Raw genomic sequence first — 22,202 nt, forward strand, 5'->3', positions numbered from 1 at the left:
TACCCTGAAGCCTCATCCAGAGGTATTTTGTTGTTCTGTGAAAGATGAATGTCATCTTGAAAAGTGCATGTCACTTTAAGAGTAACCGTTACAAAGAAGCATCATGGCCAGAAGGAAACTGTCACCTTTAGAACTCAGTGGGTTCATGAAATTATTATTCAAATTTATCTTTTAAGATTAACAAAGAAAATAAAAGTACATTAATAACAAACACGTCCTTATCTGTTTCGTAATAACCTCAAGTAAGTGTGTGGAAGTATTTGCTTTACAGTATTAACTGATGGTGATGATGATGAAGATGACAGTACTATTAAAGATAATCACATGTACTATGTATTATAATTGAAGCACTTGATGTCTGGGGAACATTATAATTCATACACATTATCCACTAATATTTTATATGGATACAATAAACTCTGTGTAATTCTTCTCTTTGTCCACTAGCTGGTGGTATTTCCCTACAACTTCAGTCATGTGCAAACAACCTCTGTTTTAAAAATCCTGCTCCCTGCTGTGTGATTCACACTGAAGCGCCTCCCCTGCTGATGCTGTAACTTTGTTCCCCCACACATCAGGGCTCAGAAGACGCTCGGCTCTGTCTGATGTCAGCACGCTGTCCTTTCCATTACAAAGCGGGAGAATCTGGAGGCGCTCCTGTAAGGACAGGCCTCTGGAGTGGACACGCAGCCCTCCTTTTATGAGCTGACGGATCATTTCGGTTCAACAACCCGCCACCCATGTAGCAGCACACTGACTTTGATGTTAAGTTTATGTCCCTGCAAGAGAGTAGAAAAATAAAAGATATATATATTTATCAAAAACTGACTGTGTGTGCATGTTTGTTGGAGAGGAGCGGGAAGAAAGTGGCACAAAGGCAAGATTCTAACTTTGTTTTCTTGCATTTCATGAGCTTGAATTTCCTCCCTGACATTTAATCTGACATTTAATCACTAACCTTTAGCCTCAACCTAACATGAGCTAAATTCAAACAAGAGCCTACAACCTTCATACCTATAAATGGCGACTGACCTAAAATGACTCCTAAAGGGTAACTTTGGTATTTTTCAACCTGGACCGTATTTACCCATTTCTTTGTGTCTCGGTGACTAATGGGGACAATTTTTGAAATTGGTGAATGAGGGGGAACGCTGCAATGTAATCATATCGGGCAATTCTGCACCTTCGATGTACGTTCACTAAAAGTGCTTGTTTTTGCCACTGACAGGCTCAGATTGTTGTTATTAGTGTCTGACAGCATTATGGAGAGGACCATACAGAGATATTAAAGGTTTCTCGTTACCTTTCGCTTTCTTGTTGCCGGAAGACGACGATGGAAGCAAATGCTTAGTGTTATCAAAAAGATTTTCAATGTCATGGCTGAATATTTCGATAATTTCAACAATGTGAAGACGACAGGATATTTTCAGAGCTAGACACAAATGGTTTCCGTTTTAAACAGTCTGAAACACGTGGTCAACGTTGTAAATTGAAACAAAACACTACTAAACTACTTGGTTGACTTTGGTAAGAAACATCATGGTTTGGCTTAAAAACTCCAACATCCCGCCTTTAACTCTCACCTTGTCCTCCCCGTGAGGACATCCCATTACTGTAAAGGTTATTCGAGAACACACACCAGCCGTCGCTCATCACTGGGTGCGTAACGTCTCTTCATTTTATTCATCAAAAAGAATGGACTAACAGAGAGAGACCGAACGGCGGAAGCAGGAAGATCCTGCGGAGACACCAGATGCAGCAGTATTAAAATGCTGTGAGCGGAATCCTTCACGAGCCGCTCCTCTAAAGAGACGTCACGGTGCTGCCTTACTGACATCTAGTGGCGACCAGCTCATCCCTCATCCTACAAACCCCAGAGGGATCATGTTTCCTTTGTACTCACTTTATCAATCAGTTTGTTCCAAATGACTTTCATTGTTTTCTGTCTGCTTTAATTAGGGATTCCTAAATAATCATTTTAAACACCAATGTCGTCAAAAGCACCCACTTCATAGGCAGTTTTAATTGATAAGGAATAGACAGATCAAATGTTTGCCATGGGTCCTATGGTATTTTGATAAGCTAACGTGTTGCTATGATGTTTGTTTATTCAGTCGGTAGTCCTTGTATGTTACAGGTGTTGGTAGGACGAGGGTTAAACCAGTCACCATACCTCCACATGCATAAAGGGATGCTGGCCGCTCACACAAACAGCAGCATTTCACTGCATATGAATTGAAGAGAGCGGATTTACGCAGTGCGATGTTACTGCTGATACACCTGGCCACACAATAACGTGTTGAAGAAGCGAAAGCCGGGCAAATCTCTTCTACTCAAAAACAGATATTTCATGCACACGTGACTGCCGGCTGAATGCAGCTTGAATCTGGAATATTCTCACAGACACTGATTCATAAACTGATCTGCTGTTATGGATCCAAACTCCTTGTGGTGCTTCTTCATCACTTAGCTGACAGGAAGGATGCATTTGATAGTGTGTGTGTGTGTGTGTGTGTGTGTGTGTGTGTGTGTGTGTGTGTGTGTGTGTGTGTGTGTAAGCAGAAGATGCTTCATCTTGCCATGGAACCTGTGGTTTTGTGGCCAACTGGACGATCTGAAGGCCTGTGCCTTTGGCTGAATATAGTAAGGCTCCACATGGATCCCCAAATGATCTCTCTGAAAGGTAGAGAAGACAGTAACTGAGCCCTCCGATGGTGTCGAGGGCTCGCTAATGAAACACTGAAAGACGGTTCCGTCTTGGCAGGCGTGGAATTTTAATTGAGCCAGAACGGACTAACCAACTTCACCTCCAAAGGAAGCACATTTCCCTCACAAACGTTCTTTGTCAACTGTAATTTTATAATTTTTCGTGGGCGGAGAGTTGTGTTTTTGTTTTTTATCCACTAGGTCCCTCCAGTTATTGGTATTGATCCAAAATCTTATCAAGTCATCCAGCAGACACACCGTGAGTCGAAAGTCAGACTTATTGCCCCTTTACAATCTTTAGTATAACAAGTCCTTCATTTTTATGGTAAATGAAATCAATGCTTCTGCAATAGAGAGGAGCGCAACCCAAACTGAAGGCACACACTTCCAATTACAAACTGAGAAAGACGGTTTAGCTTTGGCCAACACGTACTTCAGAAGATCAGCTAGAGGCCAGAGCAAAACAGAAACGTTCACAGTCGAGAGTGAACAAAGTTCAAAACAAACTTTGATTTATTCTTCTCCCATTAATCTCTATTGGATTACAGCGTCTCCTGTTGCACCAACTAATGCCAATTAAAAGTGGCATATCCAACATGATGAACACAGACAACATTTATGTGGACTGGAAAATTAAACCTGCATGTGACAAACAATCTCATTTTATATTCAACTTTTACTTTACTGCCTTATTTTAAAGGACCTAATCCCCACAAAACAGTCATCAGATTGAACCCACGCACTCGGAAAGAGCACAACATTTACGTCTGAATAATTTTCTGACAGTTTAAGAAGGTTTGTGAACTCGGTTCCCTAAATATAAACAGACCAAATCCCAGACTGCGAGGATCAAAACGTATCAATGAGAAGAAGAATGTAGAAAATGTTAAGAAGCTTCAATCTTAATATTTTACAAGATTCCAGTGATTTGGAGGGAGGGGGGGGGGATTAGTGTGCATGGCTGTGTCCTCACATGCTGCCACGAGAAGTCATCAAAAGGGGACGAAGGGATTCTCAGAGAAGTCGGTGTAATTATTAGGTGTGATATGAAGTCACCGAATGAGTTATGACAAGTTCATGCTTCCATGGGGCACCGTTCTCTGACAAGTCATTTATTGGGGGTTTATAGGCATGAATTAATTTCATGTTTGAATTTATAGTATACTCATCAGAAAGAGTTTGTCAGTGACCTAGAATTTTAAATGTTAATATGCTAATAAATCATTAATAAAAGGCCTTTATTGTGAATTCAAGAGCTAATACAACACGACAAGTGTTATGCTGGAGTAGGATTCTCCACAAACTTGGCAACCCCAAAGTGGCTTATCAGAAAGGGGGTAACTAGCCGGGTCATGAAATGTTAATGCGTAGCAGGAGGTTTAGTCCTAGTAGAGGTTGGCTGGAGAAGAGTAAACAAAGGTTTGATAGGGAATGTTTTAATCTGCTTTTTCAGGAGGATATGAAGTGTGATCATAGATAATATTGTGAGTGCTGCTTACAACGGATAGATAAAAGTTTCCAACAGTTGTTGTTGTTTTTTTTAATACCTGCCTTTTAACCATTGAAGCTGCAAGTTAAGATGAGAATATCAGTTTATCAGAATGTCAGAAGATGAAGAAATGACTAAAGTTATTTTAGCCCACAAGGTGCCATTTTTACATTTTTACTTTTTCCGGCCTGAACATGTTTCAGACTTCTTCTTTTTGTTTTTTCTGCAGTCTGATCGTGTTGCAGAGGAGTGTTGCACAAAGACATGGAAGCAAACAATGTGTGAATTGTTGGATCAGATCCCAGCTGGAACAAGAGGAGTGGAATGCAAAGTGAAGAAGCTTGACAAAAAAAAATGTGTTAAATCCATTTACATACAAAAAGAAGTAGAGTTTCATGCAAACAACCCCTGAGAGGCGGTCTGGTCAAAACAACTAACTAAAAACCTTGAATCCTAAAAAAGCTGTAAAAACATAACGCATATAAATCTAAAAAGTACACAAAAAGAAACTAAAACTGGGTGAATTTCAGTTGATTGTATGTTAAATGCATCCATGCATAATTATATTATGCTTTGTTTTAATACAGTAAGGGTGCATAGAAGGAAATATAAGTTTCAGATAGTCTCATATATGTGCTGCAACTTTATAGTCTTTACATGCTCATTTGAATACAATACCCATGAAGCCCATCGAACCACTGTTGTATTCATCCTAAAAACGAACAAATCCAAATCAATTCAACATCACACAAAACATTTATGAAGTCAAATATCTATTCGCTGCTTCAGTTGAATTATGGGTCAGAAAAACAGACCTTCTTATGCATGTGGTATTGATCACTGTGCGTGTGTGTGTTGTATCAGGTCTGAGGGAATTCCCTCACCGCAGGATCAATGAAGTAATTCTCATGCTCATGCAGCAATTACAAGCAGTGATGATCGTGGTCACTGTGATTATCGAAGCGTGTGTGTGTGAGATGGGGTTTCCCTTGGCAGAGAGCAGGGATTAGTGGATTATCATCTCTGTCTCTCTCGCTCTGTGGATTAGTTTTTATCTACGAGGTAATCAGGGTTTTTACTCTCGTCTGACAGGACTACAACTCCCACAGTCACACACAGCATTATATCAACAGCACGCAGACTCACACAGGCTGCTGTCGTATTGACACAGAGACTTAAAACCTGGGCCGAGAGGGGAAGCATGAGAGATAAAGCGCAACAATCTGGATTTACATTTTCGTACAATATGAAACCACCTGAATGAGATTTGAAGCCCTGACCTTTTTGCATTAACAATGTGCTCTGGGCTTCTGGATTTCATTCAGGTAATGGAGAAAGATATGAAAATCCAGGTGCACATGCATATGAAAACACATTTTGGAGATGGATAATGATACAAAACACATCGGGGGGGGGGGTAAAAGTCACATATGGCTGCAGTGAAATTTGGTCAGAGTGATCTTTTGTTTCTCCTCATCTAATAATTTGAGTTTGCAAAGAAATGACAATAAAGGAAACAGTTCTGTTGCTGCAGTTGAGGTCACCAAGGTTGTGTCCATGCAATATTTATATATTACTAAAATTCAATAAAGGAATTTGGAGGGCTGCAGAAGTTTACCTTCTAAGATCACACACATATTAAACAGGTTAGATAGTATCAGGTAAACAAAATATTAAAATTGCCGTATTTTAGCGAAATTACTTTATTTATTTACTTTATTTGAATTTAATACAAAATTTACAAAATAATTCAATTTGAATGAAAGGGGCGTTGAAACAACATTTAGACCATAATGTGAATAAGTCATATGTATTAACAAAACAAAAGATTTAATAGTTAAATTACTAACTATAATCGTGATTTCGTGATTATTTTTGAAATACTCTGAACATTTCACAGGTTTTGATATAAGAATTTGACCTCATGATCTCTGTAGCCTATTCCTAAAATCATAGGCTGAAATAAAAATACAACGGAGGTCTGTGAGAACTAATGCAGTGGAAAGTTTTAAATATTAACCAGCAGATAAAACCCTGAAATACATTATGTGCGATTGTGACGGAGGAATGGATGGAAAAGAAACAAGATGGTGACCACAGATGAACCCTGGGTTTAGCGTGTGTGTGTGTGTGTGTGTGCAGCTATATCACACTCACTAAACCACACAAACACACATGTTGCCCGTAAATAAAGCCATATTTGTGTCATATGTCAGCTCTGTTAATATTTCTCTAGGGAGGCTGTCATGTTTTGATGGCTGTCGTTAAAGCTCTCCATAAACGTGTCTAGAAATAGGAATTACTACTGTAGGTGCTCGATACCTTAAACTGCAAATCAAAGGCGACCTACATTTCATTTAACCGCACGTTTGGTGCTTTTTCTCTTTCAAGATGAAAGTGTGAGTGACACAAAATCTATTTTCTTATGAAATACCCATCTTCGCCACTAGGTGTCACATGTCACTACTCAGACAACATTCTTCACATTACAGTGATAAAGAATACAACAAGGTACCAACGGAAAACATTTTTGAATGTGTTTGCCACATTTTTACTTCTAACTTTAATATTAACCCAACTTCTCTTATGTCTTTTTAAAAAGTCACATATTTTCCTCCCAGAAGTCTGTTTTCAGACATTTAACCAGACATCACATCTTACTGTAGTTTATAGTTTAAGCTCCACTTTGCTGCTTTAATATACAGTATGTGATTTTTGTTTTAAATATGTGCATCATGATTTTATAGTTGACAAAATTACAATAAATTTGCAATGCATACTTAGAGGTAACATCGGTGCATTGTTAATTAACATTTTGACAAGTTTTTTAGTATTTTGAATCCCTTTTATTTCTTTACTGAAAGCAATCTTTGATGCAAAAGCATCGCATTGTAGAAAAGACGTTTAGTTTTGACAGAAAAGCATTTCATTTTCTTAGATCTCACAACATTTAAGCTTCATCCTTTTAAGGCAATGTTTCCCTTTTGATGTAAAAAAAATATTATGATTATGGTAGCGAAGGCAAAGTGATGAAATAGAGTTTTAACAACAGCATGTAATGACTGGGTGTTGTTACATATAACCCTGCAGACACACACACACAAACAATACACAGAGACAACATCACATATCAGTGCTCTCTTGCTTGTGTCAGATTTTTCTTTTTTGGTAATTTAGTGCTGAAGTGGAGACACTGACACGCTGGCCTCTTTTCCGCCCTTTCACCACGTCTGGACTTCTTTATCGGAGACGAACTTCCCGTGAGGCTCTGTGGCTCCGGGCGGCAGCAGCGCCAGGTAGACCGGAGTGATGGCGCCCTCGTCTGGGGACTTGGGGGCTTTCGAACCGGCCATGTCGGTGCGCACCCAACCTGGACAGCAGGCGTTCACCAAGATCTGAGAGAAACGATAATAAAAGCAACACCAGTGTACGTTAGCAGCGAGGCTTTCACCAGAAACAAAACCCCACTGAGAGCGTTACAGGAAACATAAAGGCAGTAAGACAATACACAAAAGAAACACAATATAAAAAAATGAACACATGCATAGGTTTTTAAATTATTAAAACAGAAGATTAAACAGTAGAATACAAATTACAGGGCAGCCACAGTGAATAAAAAGTCCCAATATCAAATCTGTAGCAAACAGAAAAGTCTTGAACTCTGATTTTAAAAAGATGAGAGTTGGAGGAGGAGTTGTCATAAATTATCCTCCCAGTTGTTAAACTAGGAAAAATAACAGCTGAGCCAAGAAGTGAGGACATGGAGTGCATTTAACAAACTACTGAGTTAAACAAAGTGGTTAAAAAGAAGAGTCGGTTCTTGTTGTTTGATTAAAAGACGTTATATTTCTCAAGTTACCCCGTCATCCGGTCTCTCCTTGGACAGACGGCGAGCATGGATCATGGACAGGACCTGAGGACACACACACACACACACACACACACACACACACACACACACACACACACACACACACACACACACACACACACACACACACACACACACACACACACACACACACACACACACACACACACACACACACACACACACACACACAGAGATACACATGTGAATAATTAATGTCTTTATGAAAGGAAATATGGCATTCAAGAAGCATTTCAATCAGCTTTTCTAATGATCCCTGACTGACTGATGAATCTGACTTTCCATTATAATTACTACAAACTCGTGCTGGTCCCCACAGGTGAGACACCTGATTAAAAGGTCTGACTGGTCCTACCGTTAGTCCAGTCTTGGACGTCCCGTACGCCGTATCAGGCCAGCCGCCCTTCTGGTGCTCGCCCTTCTTGGCCTGGTCGACAAACTGCTCCATCAGTCCAGTCAGCTCCTCCTCTGAGATGTCCTCGCTGCGGAAGCGCTGCTGGAGGGCCGCGTTGCACTTGTTCAATGTGAGGGCACCGACGAAGCTGGAGACGTTCACCACGCGACCTGAAGCACACACACACACACACAGAGGATGTTTGAAGCCGTTACCAAAGCCAGGAAAATGTTACGTCTTGACTTTGGTGCGATCAGGAGCTACTGGAACATGAGAGACAGCAGTTATACGTTTTACTCTGAAGAAGACACCGATCGGTTTATTAAGACAGAGGACTTCTTCTGTTCTGCGTCTTCTTTACCTCCAGCTTTGATGAGCGGCAGGAAGTGAGTCAACATGTCTCTGGTGGCGAAGTAGTTCGTCTTCAGGGTCACCTCGGCCTGGACTGGAAATGGAGTTGTGTCCGCCCCTGAAGAGAGAGAGAACAAGAGAGATGATGTAATTATCGCCTCCTTATTGGATGAATTACTTCAATTCATAGTCGCAGATCAAAACATCAGATATAAAGTCATTTTATGCATTTAGGGGATTAAAAGGCACAAATAAAAACACGCTGGCACGTTCTCATTTCATACCAGCATTATTCAGATTGTCTCAGTAATATTAACATATTTAACATAATTGTGTGTATGGCCACAGTGAAGTACTACACATCATTGTAATCCTACCTTTGAATGCGATCCCAGCATTGTTGATGAGGACGTCCACCCCTCCGTACTTATCTTTAAAATAAGCAGCAGCTGTGGTGATGCTCTTCAGGTCGTTGATGTCCAGCTGGTGAAACTTTGGCTTCAGCCCTTCGGAGGCCATAGACTCCACTGCTTCCTGACCACGGCCGCTGCAAAAAGAGAAGAAAATATTTAGTTAATTTGAACTTTATTGGCGACATGTTGAACCAGTGGGCTTACATTATGCACATTTCCAATTGATAGGGGTGTTCCTTCATATCATGTGATCACATTTTGTATCGGTTACCCGTGTAATTAATGTCCCTTTTCGTGGGTCAGGTTTCTCTATGTTGTAACAAATAGATATTTAGGTGAAACATGAGTCATCAGGGACATTGCAGTATGTGGAGGCCTGGTAGTCGTTCCCAGGTGAGCTACCTACACGTCTCTGGCGGTGATGTAGACGTCTCCTTGGTACTCCTTGCAGAGCGCTCGGACGATGGCCAGGCCGATGCCCTTGTTACTGCCCGTTACCACTGCAACCTTGGTAGACATGTCTGTTCACAGAGAGACATCAGCGTTAATGGTTCACATAAGATTTGCCGATTCATGGTGACAAATTTCAGAAAGAAAGAACTGCGAGAATTGTTCTAAAATCCCTTTTTAAATCTGATTTAAGACATTAAAAGTGGGGACTTAATGTGTCTTGTAATCAATACGATAGTTTTTACATGATTATATCATTAATGGTTCGCTGCAGAAGAATAAACTCTATGAGCACTAGCCTCACATTAAACACACACAGGTTTCAGTCCAGAGAAGGCAGAAAAAAAACTGAGTAAATAATGTTGTAGGAGGAGAATAAACAGGGATCAGATTTGCTGAGTCATGGTGAGAGAGAGAGAGAGAGAGAGAGAGAGAGAGAGAGAGAGAGAGAGAGAGAGAGAGAGAGAGAGAGAGAGAAAGAAAGAGAGAGAGAGACTCAGCTAGAATTAAGAAAGATTGATTTGGGAACTCACATTTGATAACATTGTTTTACTTTGAGTTAAGTCATTAAAATGGGAACCTATACTGTGAACTTTTGCATATTCACTGGTCAAATGTTTTTTTGCATACCGTATTTTGATATTTTATTGTATTTCTTTTTCTTTATTTATGTTTCTTGCTTATTTTATTTACTCTTACTAAGTTCATGTTTATGCCCCAAAACGCCAAAGCGAGTTGCTTCTATGTGAAAAACTTGGTAATAAAACTAATTCTGATTAATGTTTGATCATGTAAAAATAACTTTAAATTGTAAAAGGTCACAGCAACAACGGTTTCAGTTTAAAAAAAAAAAGACTATTCTATCAAAAAATCCCCCAAAATGATGAAGAGAATTAAGGGATACAAAGTGCACGAGAGTCACTGTTACGACCTTTAGTCCAGATACAAACCGTTGTTACACTGCTAACTGGTTTTACAAAGATTCATTCATGCAACGAAGGTGTGAACGAACAGTTAACGTTATATAACTCAATGCATTGCCTCATATCAAACGTGCAACTGCCTGTTACATTGTTTCAGCTTTAGCAGTTTTTACCTGGTTTCAAAACAGCGTTACAAATACTGAAAACAGGTCGGCCTACTAACTGAAATATGCTAGTCAAACAAATACAGATACTATTATATGCATACTAATACATTTCTAACTAGTAGTAGACTGGAGGTTTCTTACTGTTGAAGCTGCAGAGAGAAGTGAAGCGTTCAGGAAGAAGAACGGAGGGAACAGAGGAAACAAGGGGGAGGAGAGCTGGTGGTCTGCGGCGCAGTGTTACTGCGCATACCCGGAAAAAAACAAGTCAACCACGTGGTTTGACCCGAAGAGCAGCCCGTACAGGACGAAGACTTTAAATAAATGAGAATAATATCTAGGTATTGTGCTTGGTGCTTGTTTCTTACCACCTCATGATAGTAATTAGGCACGTGTTAAATAATGTAATACTTCAGTTTGTTATTTACTTTGGATTTTAAGCTCCGTGCTACCTTCACGAAGGCTATAATCTTCACTGAAACTGTTAAAGAATATGATGATTTTTGAGACTGTAGTTGTGTTCGTTTACTCTACCCTCAATGATGTGAATGGGTTGGACATAATATTAGAAACACCTCGTGCTCCACAGAATACAGGCTTTAAAATAACCATAATGTTGAATCAACACCTCTGTGATCATTATAACCATAATGCTGGTCGGATATATTACACAGTTATTGTGTTAGATTGCATTAGTTTCAATCTAGTGTACCCAATAAACGCTTAAACCGTTCTGATATTTGCTCAGCAAATGAGTGTAAGCAGAATACAAGAGAGGATCTTTGCTTTGGTGACGTTTATAGTTATTATGTTGATTAATTATCTATCTTATAAGCAAGTTGGGGGAATCTCCAACACCTCGGAAGTCACCACATGTTGTGTGACTGTGTGTGTTTGTGTGGTCCAGGTAGGGTCATGAGGGGTCGCAGCCATCGGGCTGGACGAGCTGTGAGGAAGAGGAGACGGAAACAAGAGAGCGTTGTCCAGTCGGGTATAAACCAATCAACAGCTGTATTCCTAATGTTTCTCTGCTGTCAGCTGTTTGAGCACAGATGGTTCTCTCCCATCACCGGCCTGTTTCTCTCTGTTCCCTCAGTCTCTCTGTGCCATCAGCTGCAGTATGTGAGGCTGATGAAGTTTCTTCACCAGCGAGGATTCACCTCAACGCTGCTGCAGCCGGCGATCTTCACTGGTACGACTCTGATGTCCTACTGTACTCTACTGTAGCAGACAATCTGCTTCTCCAAACCTTTCACTGCACTCAACCCGTGTGTAGTAATGTGACTGATGGATTGAACGACAGACTTTAAAGTGTATGTGTGTGTGTTTGCTGCTTCTGTCATCACAGACACGGGGAGAGGACTTCAAGCTGTCAAGACCATAAAGGTAAGTCTGCATCTGACTGAACAAACTACGACACATGTATGCAGTTTTTATAGCTCGTAATTACTTAAATGTCTTTCATAGGAAAGAAGTTAACAATCACATAATTAATAAATGTTCTCCTTTTAACAGTAAGGCTGGCATTCTTTATTTTTAAGTATTTTCCTGGTGCACACGCTCACATCTATAATTATCTGCATGATAGATGGCTTGAGGCAAAACTTAAAACTAAACAAACATCCAATTAGATACCTCAATTTAACCAGTAGTGTAATATTTCTGCTGACGTTTTGTTTGATTTTTGTTTTTGTCATTCATTTTTTTTTAATCTACATTATTTCTTGAGTGTTACAATCCGTCTCTTTGTCTCTGTTCTTCCGTCAGCCTGGCCAGCTGCTCATTTCTCTGCCAGAGTCCTGTCTCCTCACGACCTCAACTGTGCTGGACAGCTACCTGGGACACTATATCAAGAGGTAGAGTCAGACGCATTCATATACGAGTGAATACAATCCGTCCCAACAGCCCTGCAGCAGCTTCTACCTCTTTAAAGCTCCGATGTGTCATAAGAATGTTGATCCAGCTCTGGTAGTTTTTAAAAGGGCATTTTGTGTTTTTGTCGCACTGAATTGCATTAAAGAAGAAGAGTAAAGTAAAACAGAATAAGTTAAAGATAAGGAACACGTGGTAAATGTAATAACATTGTAAATATACATACAGACACAAGGGGGGCGCCAATTATCACAGGGGGTGCGCCAGGATTTGTCTCATTTGAGGTTGTCAAAATTGGATTCGCACATGTATAACTAAAAATCATAATAACACACTTACTAGATAATTATACGAAAACAGTATTTATTATAAAAGATATATTCTTGTGTCCTCACTCAAAAATGGCAGGCTACTTAATAGGCCACATTCTGTTCAAAGCCGGTATTTGTGCAAAGTGTCAGATAAAGATTAAGGCGACACTCATATTATTAGGGGAGTCGGTAGTCATTGCTTGTGTCTCCACCAGCTGGAAGCCCCGCCTCTCCCCCCTGTTGGCGCTCTGCGTCTTCCTGGTGTGTGAGCGCCACCTGGGAGAGGCCTCCGATTGGTTCCCCTACATCGACGTGCTGCCCGCCGCTTACACCTGCCCCGCCTACTTCACCGATGACGTCGTGGCTGTTCTGCCGAGCGGCGCGCGGCGACAGGCTTTAGAGCAGAGGGAGGCGGTGCGAGAGCTCCACTCTCTTAATCAGAACTTTTTCAGGTGAGCTCGACACTGCAGCCAGTTAATCAGGTCTCGTGTGAGATCACGTACGGATTAGAACCAGCAGGGCAGAGTTCACTCACACGTTGCGTAACGTAACTCGCAGAAGGCACACCTAATCTTTGCATTGAGATGTTATCCCTCTGTGCTATTTGTCATTTTCAACATTCCATCAGTCTTCTTTATTGTGAACAATGTCGATGTCGTCCCAAGATGTTTATTCTTGATCCAGATCTCTGCAGCCACTCCTGAGTCAGCCCGTGGATGAGGTGTTAACATGTGAAGCATTGAGGTATGCACGCTTAAACACACACACACACACCTAAAAGTGGAAGATAAGCCAATTCATTATCTTGACAGGTGTACAAAGTTCAAGTTAATGGCAATGAAAATGTTTCCAGACTATAATTTGTTTTCAGTCAGGTTATTAAGCTGTGACCCTCCTCCTCCTCCAGGTGGGCGTGGTGTAGTGTCAACACACGCTCTGTCTTCATGTCTCACCCATCCAACGACTCCCTCTCTGGGCAGGATGTTTACGCTTTAGCTCCCTTTCTGGACCTGCTGAACCACCGCCCTGACGTGCAGGTAAACGTCAAACTATAGTAAACGCATAACCACAGACCTACCTATGTGTAAAAAGCATATGTGACCTCATCTGCTTCCTGAGTTGGGTTTTAACTCATTGGACAGTTGAAAAGATGGAGAGCCAGTAATGAGTTTCCACCTTTTTTCCCAGGTGAAAGCAAGTTTCAATGACGTGACCAGATGTTACGAAATCAGAAGCGTTTCCGGGACACTCCGCTACCAGCAGGCCTTCATCAACTACGGGTCCCATGACACCCAGTGCCTGATGCTAGAGTACGGGTTTGTCGCCCCCTGCAACCCCAACAGCGTGGTCTATGTGGATGCAGGTGAGCTGCAGCAGGAAATACAAAATCACTCGTCATCGTGGCCTCTGAAGGCAACCCAGATTCATGTTTGGTGTCTTTGTGAATATTGCAGTTGTTTTTCTTGATACAGTTCAGGTGAAATGAAAAGTTGACGACACTGTAATCGTAAGTTTGTACTTGTGTGTTTCACTGTGGTCCCTCAGATCTCCTCGGTGACGTTTTAAGAGGTGACAGGAGTTTGGATCAGAAGATCAAGTTCCTCAAAGAGAACAATTTCCTTCAGTAAGACATTTACATTTACACTGTTATTGTTCCTTTTATGTATCGCATGGTTTGTCTGTAAACCGCTGCAATAGTGCTACTAGATACGATTATTTTATTTTGTTGTGTTTTCTGTCTTCCTCAGAGTAGCAGCAGTTTTTCCCTTGTGTCCGGTCTTTATGCTAAAATAGAGATATCGCTGTATTGCTGTATTGCATAAAATCACTCCAGCTTTTTTCCCTTCAACTCCTCTTTCTCCCCGTCAGTAATCTCACTGTGTCCAGTGAAGGTCCCGGTTGGAGGCTGATGACGGCTCTCAGACTACTGTCGCTGCCACAAACACTGTAGTAAGAATACACACACACACACACTTTCACACAGGATGTGTATATCTGTAAAAAAGAAAAGTGAAGCTCCACTGCTCTAGACTCTACATACATGATTTATTACGTGTGTGTGTTTTCATAGCCACCTCTGGAAGGCGGTGTTGCTCGGCCAGGTGCTGTGTGAGGAGAGAGAGGAGTGGAGCGTCCAGACGGCCAAGACTCTCTGTCAGCGACTCCTTCAAGACTCTCACACCGCTCTGGATAAGGTGTGTGTACGCGCACGCACACACACACACACACACACACACTTCACCAGCACACTCCACAAGCTATCATCCCGATTATTTTTTTTAATGACCTAGTGTGTGCGTGCGTGTGTGTGTGTGTGTGTGTGTGTTTAGATCGCCAATCTCCTCCGGCAGTGCGACCAGCCAGTCAGGGAGCAGCTCGATGTGGTCGAGTCACTGCGACAGGAGGAGAGGTGCATCCTGGGAAGCTATCTTGAGCTGCTGGAAGGCCCGCCGAGACAACCGGACGAACTGTTATCATGCGCGCCTGATGTTGACGCCGTGAGCTGATATCTGATTGGTCACAGTCGCTACAAGAAGCAAAGTCATCGGCTGCACTCGGCTCCTTTTTCAATTCTCAATCTTGTGCCTCCTCCGGAAATCGATCTCAGCGCTCCTCCTTGTAGGACGTCCCAGTTCCTAAGATGCATCAATTTCATTTTCCTGGAGGAGCAGTAAGTGAGGATGCACCGGTGACTCTGCCACACATTGTTTTAAAATGGATGTCTTTTTAAATGCACCTCCTCTCTCCTTTCTTTCACCGCTCGTATCTTCCTTTGGGGAGACTTAGACGTGAGGAAAGGAATCAAGGGTGTACAAAATGGGAAATGGGACTGACCCATGTTGATGCTGGACACTCGACAGGTCTCCATGTTCCTGTTTGGGCGACTGCTATCCACTTAGCGACTGTGGCTAAGTGAGGCAGGGCCGTCTTTCAATCAGAGGGTCGGCGGTTCAATCCCTGGTTCCGGCTCTGCTAGTCGCATGTCAATGTGTCCTTGAGCAAGACACTTAACCCCAAAATTGCTCCCGTAGTTGTGTCTTCGGTGTAGAAATGTGATAGACTGAATTGTAAGTCGCTTTGGATAAAAGCGTCTGCTAAATGACTGTAATGTAATGTAAATGTAATGTTCTGCTTGTCGACCAGTACGACCGACAAAGGCAGCAGCATTGCCCGACGTCCCGTGACCAGAGGGTCACAGGTTTGATTCCAGGTGTGCTCAAAGAGCTTCTGCTCTGTTATAATGACGGTGAGGATCTGGTCACCACCATCAAAAGTTACACACTACAGTGAAGTAGAATGACTGTAAAACTGTTCTTGTAACCTTCTGGACTCATGTAAGACAGATTGTCTTGTTTATTGTCTGATTTAAAGTGACAGTACAGTTCTCGATCATTTCCATTCAGGAATCTTGTTTGAGACTCAAGTAATTACTAAATACACAAGACAACAACTGCAACAGGTCGCTGCTGTATTTACACCAAAAGCAAGAATTGCAGTCATCTTTTTATTTTTGATCAAACGCGTATTTATTGAGTAAAATGAAGCGTTGTGGATTCTCAATGTAATATGAATGACATATAATATGTGGGTTGTAGTCTCCTAGTATGAAATCATACATATTCAGCAGTCTGTGTTATAAGGAAACACTGTGGCTTGTTGGTTAGAACTGAAGAAAATAGATTCTTCCTGCAGCTTCAAGTGAAGCCGGTCATGACGGGTCATGATGTCTTGTGCTCCTCTTGATGCTGAGATGGGTTCAGGCCCCTAAAAGAAGTAAAAACACTGTTTCTAATCGTTCACTTGTTCTAGTAAACAGGTGGATTCCTGTGAATTTTAGGTCGTTTTACGGTCAGAGTTGAACAACAGCCTTTTTCTTCTGGTGACGCTGCACAGACTCCATGATAACCGTGGCTTCATAGAGAGGGACCGCCTCCTCGGGCTGAGGTCTGGAGAGACGGATTGAAACCAGACAGACCACCACATTACATTTGAGTTAAGTTATACGACAGTGAGTGCTCTTTAAACAGTGGGCTGTAATTCCTCATTGTGTGCAGGTTTGGTCTTAATGGTCTTAAATCTGTAAACTCAATTATGATCTGTGTCAGGTCTTTAAATCACAATTAGAGGCACTAAAGTAAAACCAGGGGGTGCATCTTTAAATTGGTACTTTTCAGAGGGTAGAGAAAAAAACCTGTTCAGCTTCCGGCATCTTCTATATTTAATCCCCAATTTAGTGCTATAATTGAATGGATGTGTAAAGAGAACTGGTTACAGCTTTGGAGGCTGAGTGGAGCGTAAAGCCCAAAAAGTTCAACTTTTGAGAATAGAATGACCCGCGTCCTCTGGGCTCATAAGTGAGCACACTTCTTTAACCCCGCCTCCCAGCCCTCGGCCCCGCCTTGTTCTCAGGCTTATTAACATAAACAGAAGAAGGAAAATAACTGTGGATGTGGCTTTCAGTGCATTTTACATCATTTATTTCATGATTTGAATTAGGGCTATTCAGGTGTTCGTACTGGGAAGCTGATTTATCTTAAAGAAAATGATCCGCCGGGTTAAAGATGTGTCTTTTACGATGTAGGTCTAACGGGAAAAGTCTTTTTGGGACGCATGGCATCACGTGATGGACCCCAAAGTTGTTATTTCACCATTTGGCCAATATGGGGTTTGATTTAGGCTTGACATGCTCATGTTGAGCAGCCTGCATTGATGATTACACCAAAGAGATGATAAAATAACTTCTTTGTGATTTAGCCTCACCTTTATGTGATGAGTTTCTGCCAAGAAATACTGAATTTAAATGTATATTTCATGTTTGGATATTGTGTTGTATTCATCGACACCAGTATCTGTGGATAAACAGACGATGTGACGCGATGCGTTACCTGAGGACTCCAGCAGACATCTTCTCCACGATGTCCTTGAGGATATCTGACGGGAGTCTGTCAAGGAGGGACTTTATGTACCTGATGGTGTGCATGTATGCTTTATAGATCACACGCTGTGTGGAACAGGATACGCAGGTATCTGCCCTGCTGCGCTGATGAAGCCGTCCACACTTCATGGTTGAGGAAAGACATGGAGGCGGATTTTAAGTACAGCAGTCTGCAATCTGGAGGATCCAGCTGTAAAAACACAACAGTGATAAATACGACTGTGAGACTCGTTTGTTTTATAACGTTTTTTAATCTCTTTTTAATACATTTTAAGATGTATTGTAGACTATTTTTATTTTGAAATTTTTGAAGCAGAGGGATTTTAAAGAACTCACCTGCAGGTCTTTGTGGGTGGTGACCCAGTGCCCCCCCACTCCCAGCACACTGATGATGTCATGTTTGTGTGGGAGGAGCTTCGCCTCCTCTGACTCTTCCTCTTGCAGACGCACTACACACACACACAGCTGGTGTTATGATGTTGAATCGTTCCTCAGTGTGAATCAGACACAGAGAGATGGGTTTACCTCCAGAGTCGACCACGATATCCACTCCCAGTCCTCCCGTCTCCTCCAGAACCGCGGGAAGCAGGTCTGATGGGCCGTTAAACACTGGAATAACTTTGGCTTTGAAACAAGAGAAACAGAAACATTATCTCACGAGTCAATCTGGTTCATAACACATTAAAAAAAACTCAAATCTGCCAGTTTGATGCCAAAATATCTTATTGGAAGTTTGGTTTAGTTGTCATGGTTGTAGTTTCATCGTTTTGCCACATGGTGGCAGCAGATTTCAGATAAAGATATTTTCACTTTTTAAATTCAGTCTCCCTTTCATATTTATTTAGAATGAGAAATGAATAAGGTCTTATCTTGGGGTAACATACCTAAATTAAATGTTAACTCTGCGACAAACATACAGACATTTTATGTTCTAGGTTATATTTTCCCCTTATTTTGGTCCCCTTGCATGATCTTTTTCTTTTATATACTTATTTAATCAGCATTGTTGGTGGGGACCTGAGACTTACCAACAACTTCCTCTCTGTAATTGTTGTGCATATGATAAATATTGAACTTGATAATGTGTAAAACGTTACAAAAACAACACATCCGACATACTAACAGTGGTGATTTCACCCTGGATTCGGACAGACGAGCAGGGACACAAAGCGATAAACCTACAGCTCATATTGATCAATCAGACTGAGACGAGAAGATCAGCAAGGAAGCAAGAAAGCAAGTCAGCAAGAAAGAGAGAAAGAGAAGATCTCACCTACTAAAGGATCCTGAACACCTGAGGAAAGTATGATGGTGAGGAGAAAAGAGCAGAAGAAGACAGGAAAAAGACACAAATAACAGGTGAAAGAGGAGCAATAGGGGAGCGTGAAATGAATAGAAAAGAAAATAATTGCTGTGAGTTCGTAGATAATGCATTTCAAATCGAGATTTTAATAAAATCCTTTTAAAAGTGAACTACAGACGTCACAACGTCGGCCTGTACTTACCTACGCTGGGCCGAAGCTGCTCCAGGAAGGTGTGTTGTTGCGGCGAGTGTGACGTCGTGAAAACCTTCACTCCGTGGTAACAAGCCAGCTGGATGCACATGAGGCCAAAAGACTGAGGAGGGAGCAGAGACGGGAACATCACATTTAATTCTGTCTTTATTATATCGTTAAAAAAAAGAAAGAAGAGAATGACAGAGATCCTCTGATGTGCTAAAACTGTCCTGGATGCATGTTTCTCCACCACGTCCAGCTCTTTACTATTCTTACGTACGCTGGCTCCATCCATGACCAGGAGTGTGTGTCCCGCTGCCACGCGAGCGTGTGTGTGCAGGGCAGTGTGAGCACGGAGGGCGTCACGCAGAGCGCCGGCAGCACACACCGAGCTCAGCTTCTCTGGCTTCTGAACTGCAGAACAGAGAAACAGAAACACACACGCGTGTGCTGGATCAGTTTTTTTACAGATGTATTTATACCTCGATGACGTCGTTATTAACTGCTGTCCAGTGATTTTCAAAGCACCTACAAGAACAGCATTTCCTCTCTTGTGCAAGGCTTCAAAATGAAGTCAGACAGAAGCCACCAGTCAAAGAGGAGGCAGTCTGTGTTTTTACACAACTCTGCTTCTTACAAACTGCCAGCACCACTTTACTTTTGAAGCATACGAGGTGCAGATGAAAGGCTGACACGGAACAGTCCCTTCAGATAAGCAGTACGCCGGCTGTCTCTTAGGACTAAGTGGAGCAGCTGAGAACAGTTCCACCTTTCAGATAAAGGGCTGTGACCTGGGGTGCTTTTTTGCTGCTCGTTGCAAGAACAAAGTGCATGTTGTGCGACCTGCATTGGTGTGTGTGTGTATGTGTGTGTGTGTGTGTGAGATACCTAAATAGTGTTCATCTATGTCAATGACATCGCAGAGTCCAGAACAGGGAGAGTCCAGAGGCAGAATACCTGGAACAGGAAGGTTGGCAACGTTACATCATCAACCATTAAAAATCACAGGGTGGAAAGTTAAACTCATATTTTAATGAGTCAATAGCTTATTTGTCACCCTGTCACAGATGTTGGTAGCATTAATTTAGACATGGCAGCTTGGAATCACATTATTTAAAAGTGTTTCCACCACAGAAACAAAATGTATTCTATGGAATTCACAATACAAATACATGATAACAATGAATTATCACCCAGTTCTAGTTATCGTAAATTATTTGTTATCAGATATTACAAACACATCCGATAACTGTCCACACCGTTTACTCTCTTTCACCAACAACGACTGTAAATAAATACAAATGTCTTACCAACAACCTCATCCTCCGGCTGGAAGAAAGACACCTTGGCGCCCACTGCGGGAAAAAACACACAAAGATATTTAAGTGATGTTGACAAAAGGTCTGTATTCCTTTTGAACAATCAGATTAAAAAGTGTGTTTTGGGTGTTAACAACCTTGCAGCACGACCCCGGCCACCTCTCTGCCAACAGGAATTAAATCTCTCTTTATCCCGACGTCATTGAGCAGCTGGAGCAGAGAGAGGAGGACTCATCAGTCATCACTACGGCCATTTATTAAGTGACCTTTACTGGCGTGAATGTTAGGAAACAATACTGAAAAATGCAGCTCTAATTCTAAGCAGCCTGTCAGCTGTAAGGAAGCAGCAGCTGGATGAATGGACACATGCAGAACTGGATTACACAAGATGATTTTTAAATGTATTTACAATGTTTAATAAGTCCTCCAGAAAAGATATTTGAGTCAACTAAGCTTTTATGTTATCTTATATTTAATAATTACTTTTAAAGTTTTATTTTGTATGATTTTGAGCTGACGTCCTTATCTTTTTTTCTCCTGTACTCATAGTTGCAAACATGTAACACATTTATGATCCTGTGTGCAGAGTTCACATCTCTCATTGGACCATCGTGGATTCTTTAATAGGTAATAAAAGCAACTAAAGACAGTTTAATATGTCTTGGATATCTGTTCTACTCTCTGGTTATTTATTGTTATTGTCACGCTCACATCCACTAAGACACCATCTTTGATTAAAGTACCTTGAGGTCCAGCGGGCTGAGTCCACAAGCCTTTACCTGAACCCTGACCAGGTGGCTGCCTAAAACCTCTGGGAGACTCTGCAGAAAAACACACCGACATAAAAGTATCTCATAAGAGAAATATAATGTTAATAAAGAGACACAAATACAGATTGTAAAGGAGACATTATGGATGCATTGTCAGCCATCAAACATTCAGCACTTTCATCCCCTAAACACTGTAATACAATTTAAACTGTTGTCTATAAATTATTATTTGTCAAAATGCTGGACACATGTGTTCTCTGCTGCACAGTGATGTCTGCAGGTGGAGCCACCGTTACACACATGCAGGCTAGTTTCTTTTTGCTTTCCCTGATTCCGGTGCTTCAGTGTGTAATGTGGCTCATGATGATAATAAGAGACACAAACTCACCGTTTCCTGGATGACGAACTTGGGCTCAGCACCAGCTCGGCAGTACAAACCTTTCATGCTGTTACACCTTTAATTGATGCAGCTGCAAAGTCACAATATAAGCAATCGTCCTTAATTAACGTTTATCTGTTTACTGCTGTAGAAGATGTTGCTGCTTTCCAGTTCCTGACTCGCTTGAGTCAGCTGACCTCTTCTTCTTTGTTGTTTACATTTTTTGCTTGTAGTATTAAAGACCATCACAGCACCGCCCTCTATTGGCTGTTATGGATTACCACAAAGTACCATACAATAAGTACTGACACAAAGAAAAACTGACCCTTTATAACGT

The 22,202-nt window shown here is 41.5% G+C and overlaps 3 protein-coding genes across 4 annotated transcripts; 1 reads left to right on the forward strand and 2 right to left on the reverse strand.

The window, feature by feature from the left end:
- Positions 1-7,018: 7,018 nt before the first annotated feature.
- Positions 7,019-11,048, reverse strand: cbr1 (carbonyl reductase 1). The gene is made up of 7 exons (XM_076104135.1): positions 10,927-11,048; positions 9,652-9,766; positions 9,210-9,379; positions 8,843-8,950; positions 8,443-8,651; positions 8,055-8,108; positions 7,019-7,590 (listed from the first exon to the last, which is right to left on the reverse strand). Exons 2-7 carry the CDS (start codon positions 9,762-9,764, stop codon positions 7,417-7,419), a joined length of 828 nt encoding a protein of 275 aa, XP_075960250.1. The 5' UTR covers positions 9,765-9,766; positions 10,927-11,048; the 3' UTR covers positions 7,019-7,416.
- On the forward strand, positions 11,043-21,382 carry setd4 (SET domain containing 4). The gene is made up of 13 exons (XM_076104132.1): positions 11,043-11,123; positions 11,690-11,773; positions 11,879-11,974; positions 12,131-12,168; positions 12,550-12,638; positions 13,181-13,417; positions 13,650-13,709; positions 13,873-14,002; positions 14,154-14,328; positions 14,511-14,589; positions 14,835-14,915; positions 15,037-15,160; positions 15,296-21,382. The coding sequence occupies exons 2-13, from the start codon at positions 11,698-11,700 to the stop codon at positions 15,470-15,472; spliced, it is 1,362 nt and encodes a 453-aa protein (XP_075960247.1). The 5' UTR covers positions 11,043-11,123; positions 11,690-11,697; the 3' UTR covers positions 15,473-21,382.
- Positions 16,468-22,068, reverse strand: cryzl1 (crystallin, zeta (quinone reductase)-like 1). Of its 2 annotated transcripts, XM_076104133.1 has the most exons (14): positions 21,875-22,067; positions 21,460-21,537; positions 20,854-20,926; positions 20,708-20,752; positions 20,286-20,354; positions 19,678-19,811; positions 19,407-19,518; positions 19,175-19,195; positions 18,427-18,525; positions 18,238-18,350; positions 17,986-18,091; positions 17,852-17,897; positions 16,814-16,912; positions 16,468-16,730 (listed from the first exon to the last, which is right to left on the reverse strand). In XM_076104133.1, exons 1-13 carry the CDS (start codon positions 21,929-21,931, stop codon positions 16,816-16,818), a joined length of 1,050 nt encoding a protein of 349 aa, XP_075960248.1. In that variant the 5' UTR covers positions 21,932-22,067; the 3' UTR covers positions 16,468-16,730; positions 16,814-16,815. The 2 variants fall into 2 exon arrangements, with proteins under 2 accessions (XP_075960248.1, XP_075960249.1); XM_076104134.1 differs by lacking the exon at positions 19,175-19,195 and having other exon boundaries at positions 21,875-22,068.
- Positions 22,069-22,202: the final 134 nt, after the last annotated feature.

The sequence above is a fragment of the Anarhichas minor genome, unplaced genomic scaffold (genome assembly GCF_050575085.1).
Source record: "Anarhichas minor isolate MPS153535 unplaced genomic scaffold, ASM5057508v1 ptg000029l, whole genome shotgun sequence".
In the NCBI taxonomy this organism is placed as follows: domain Eukaryota; kingdom Metazoa; phylum Chordata; class Actinopteri; order Perciformes; family Anarhichadidae; genus Anarhichas; species Anarhichas minor.

What these genes read in the sequence shown, in the direction of transcription:
- cbr1 (XM_076104135.1), bottom strand. Translation starts at nt 9,764, where the DNA reads ATGTCTACCAAGGTTGCAGTGGTAACGGGCAGTAACAAGGGCATCGGC. An exon ending in GCCGCTCATCAAAGCTGGAG is followed by an intron (nt 8,652 to 8,842) that starts GTAAAGAAGACG and finishes TGTGTGCTTCAG; the next exon opens with GTCGCGTGGTGAACGTCTCC. An exon ending in CGTCCAAGACTGGACTAACG is followed by an intron (nt 8,109 to 8,442) that starts GTAGGACCAGTC and finishes GTGTGTCCTCAG; the next exon opens with GTCCTGTCCATGATCCATGC.
- setd4 (XM_076104132.1), top strand. Translation starts at nt 11,698, where the DNA reads ATGAGGGGTCGCAGCCATCGGGCTGGACGAGCTGTGAGGAAGAGGAGA. An exon ending in CTTAATCAGAACTTTTTCAG is followed by an intron (nt 13,418 to 13,649) that starts GTGAGCTCGACA and finishes TTCTTGATCCAG; the next exon opens with ATCTCTGCAGCCACTCCTGA. An exon ending in TTAACATGTGAAGCATTGAG is followed by an intron (nt 13,710 to 13,872) that starts GTATGCACGCTT and finishes CTCCTCCTCCAG; the next exon opens with GTGGGCGTGGTGTAGTGTCA.
- cryzl1 (XM_076104133.1), bottom strand. Translation starts at nt 21,931, where the DNA reads ATGAAAGGTTTGTACTGCCGAGCTGGTGCTGAGCCCAAGTTCGTCATC. An exon ending in GCCGGAGGATGAGGTTGTTG is followed by an intron (nt 20,355 to 20,707) that starts GTAAGACATTTG and finishes TTCCTGTTCCAG; the next exon opens with GTATTCTGCCTCTGGACTCT. An exon ending in CATAGATGAACACTATTTAG is followed by an intron (nt 19,812 to 20,285) that starts GTATCTCACACA and finishes TCTGTTCTGCAG; the next exon opens with TTCAGAAGCCAGAGAAGCTG.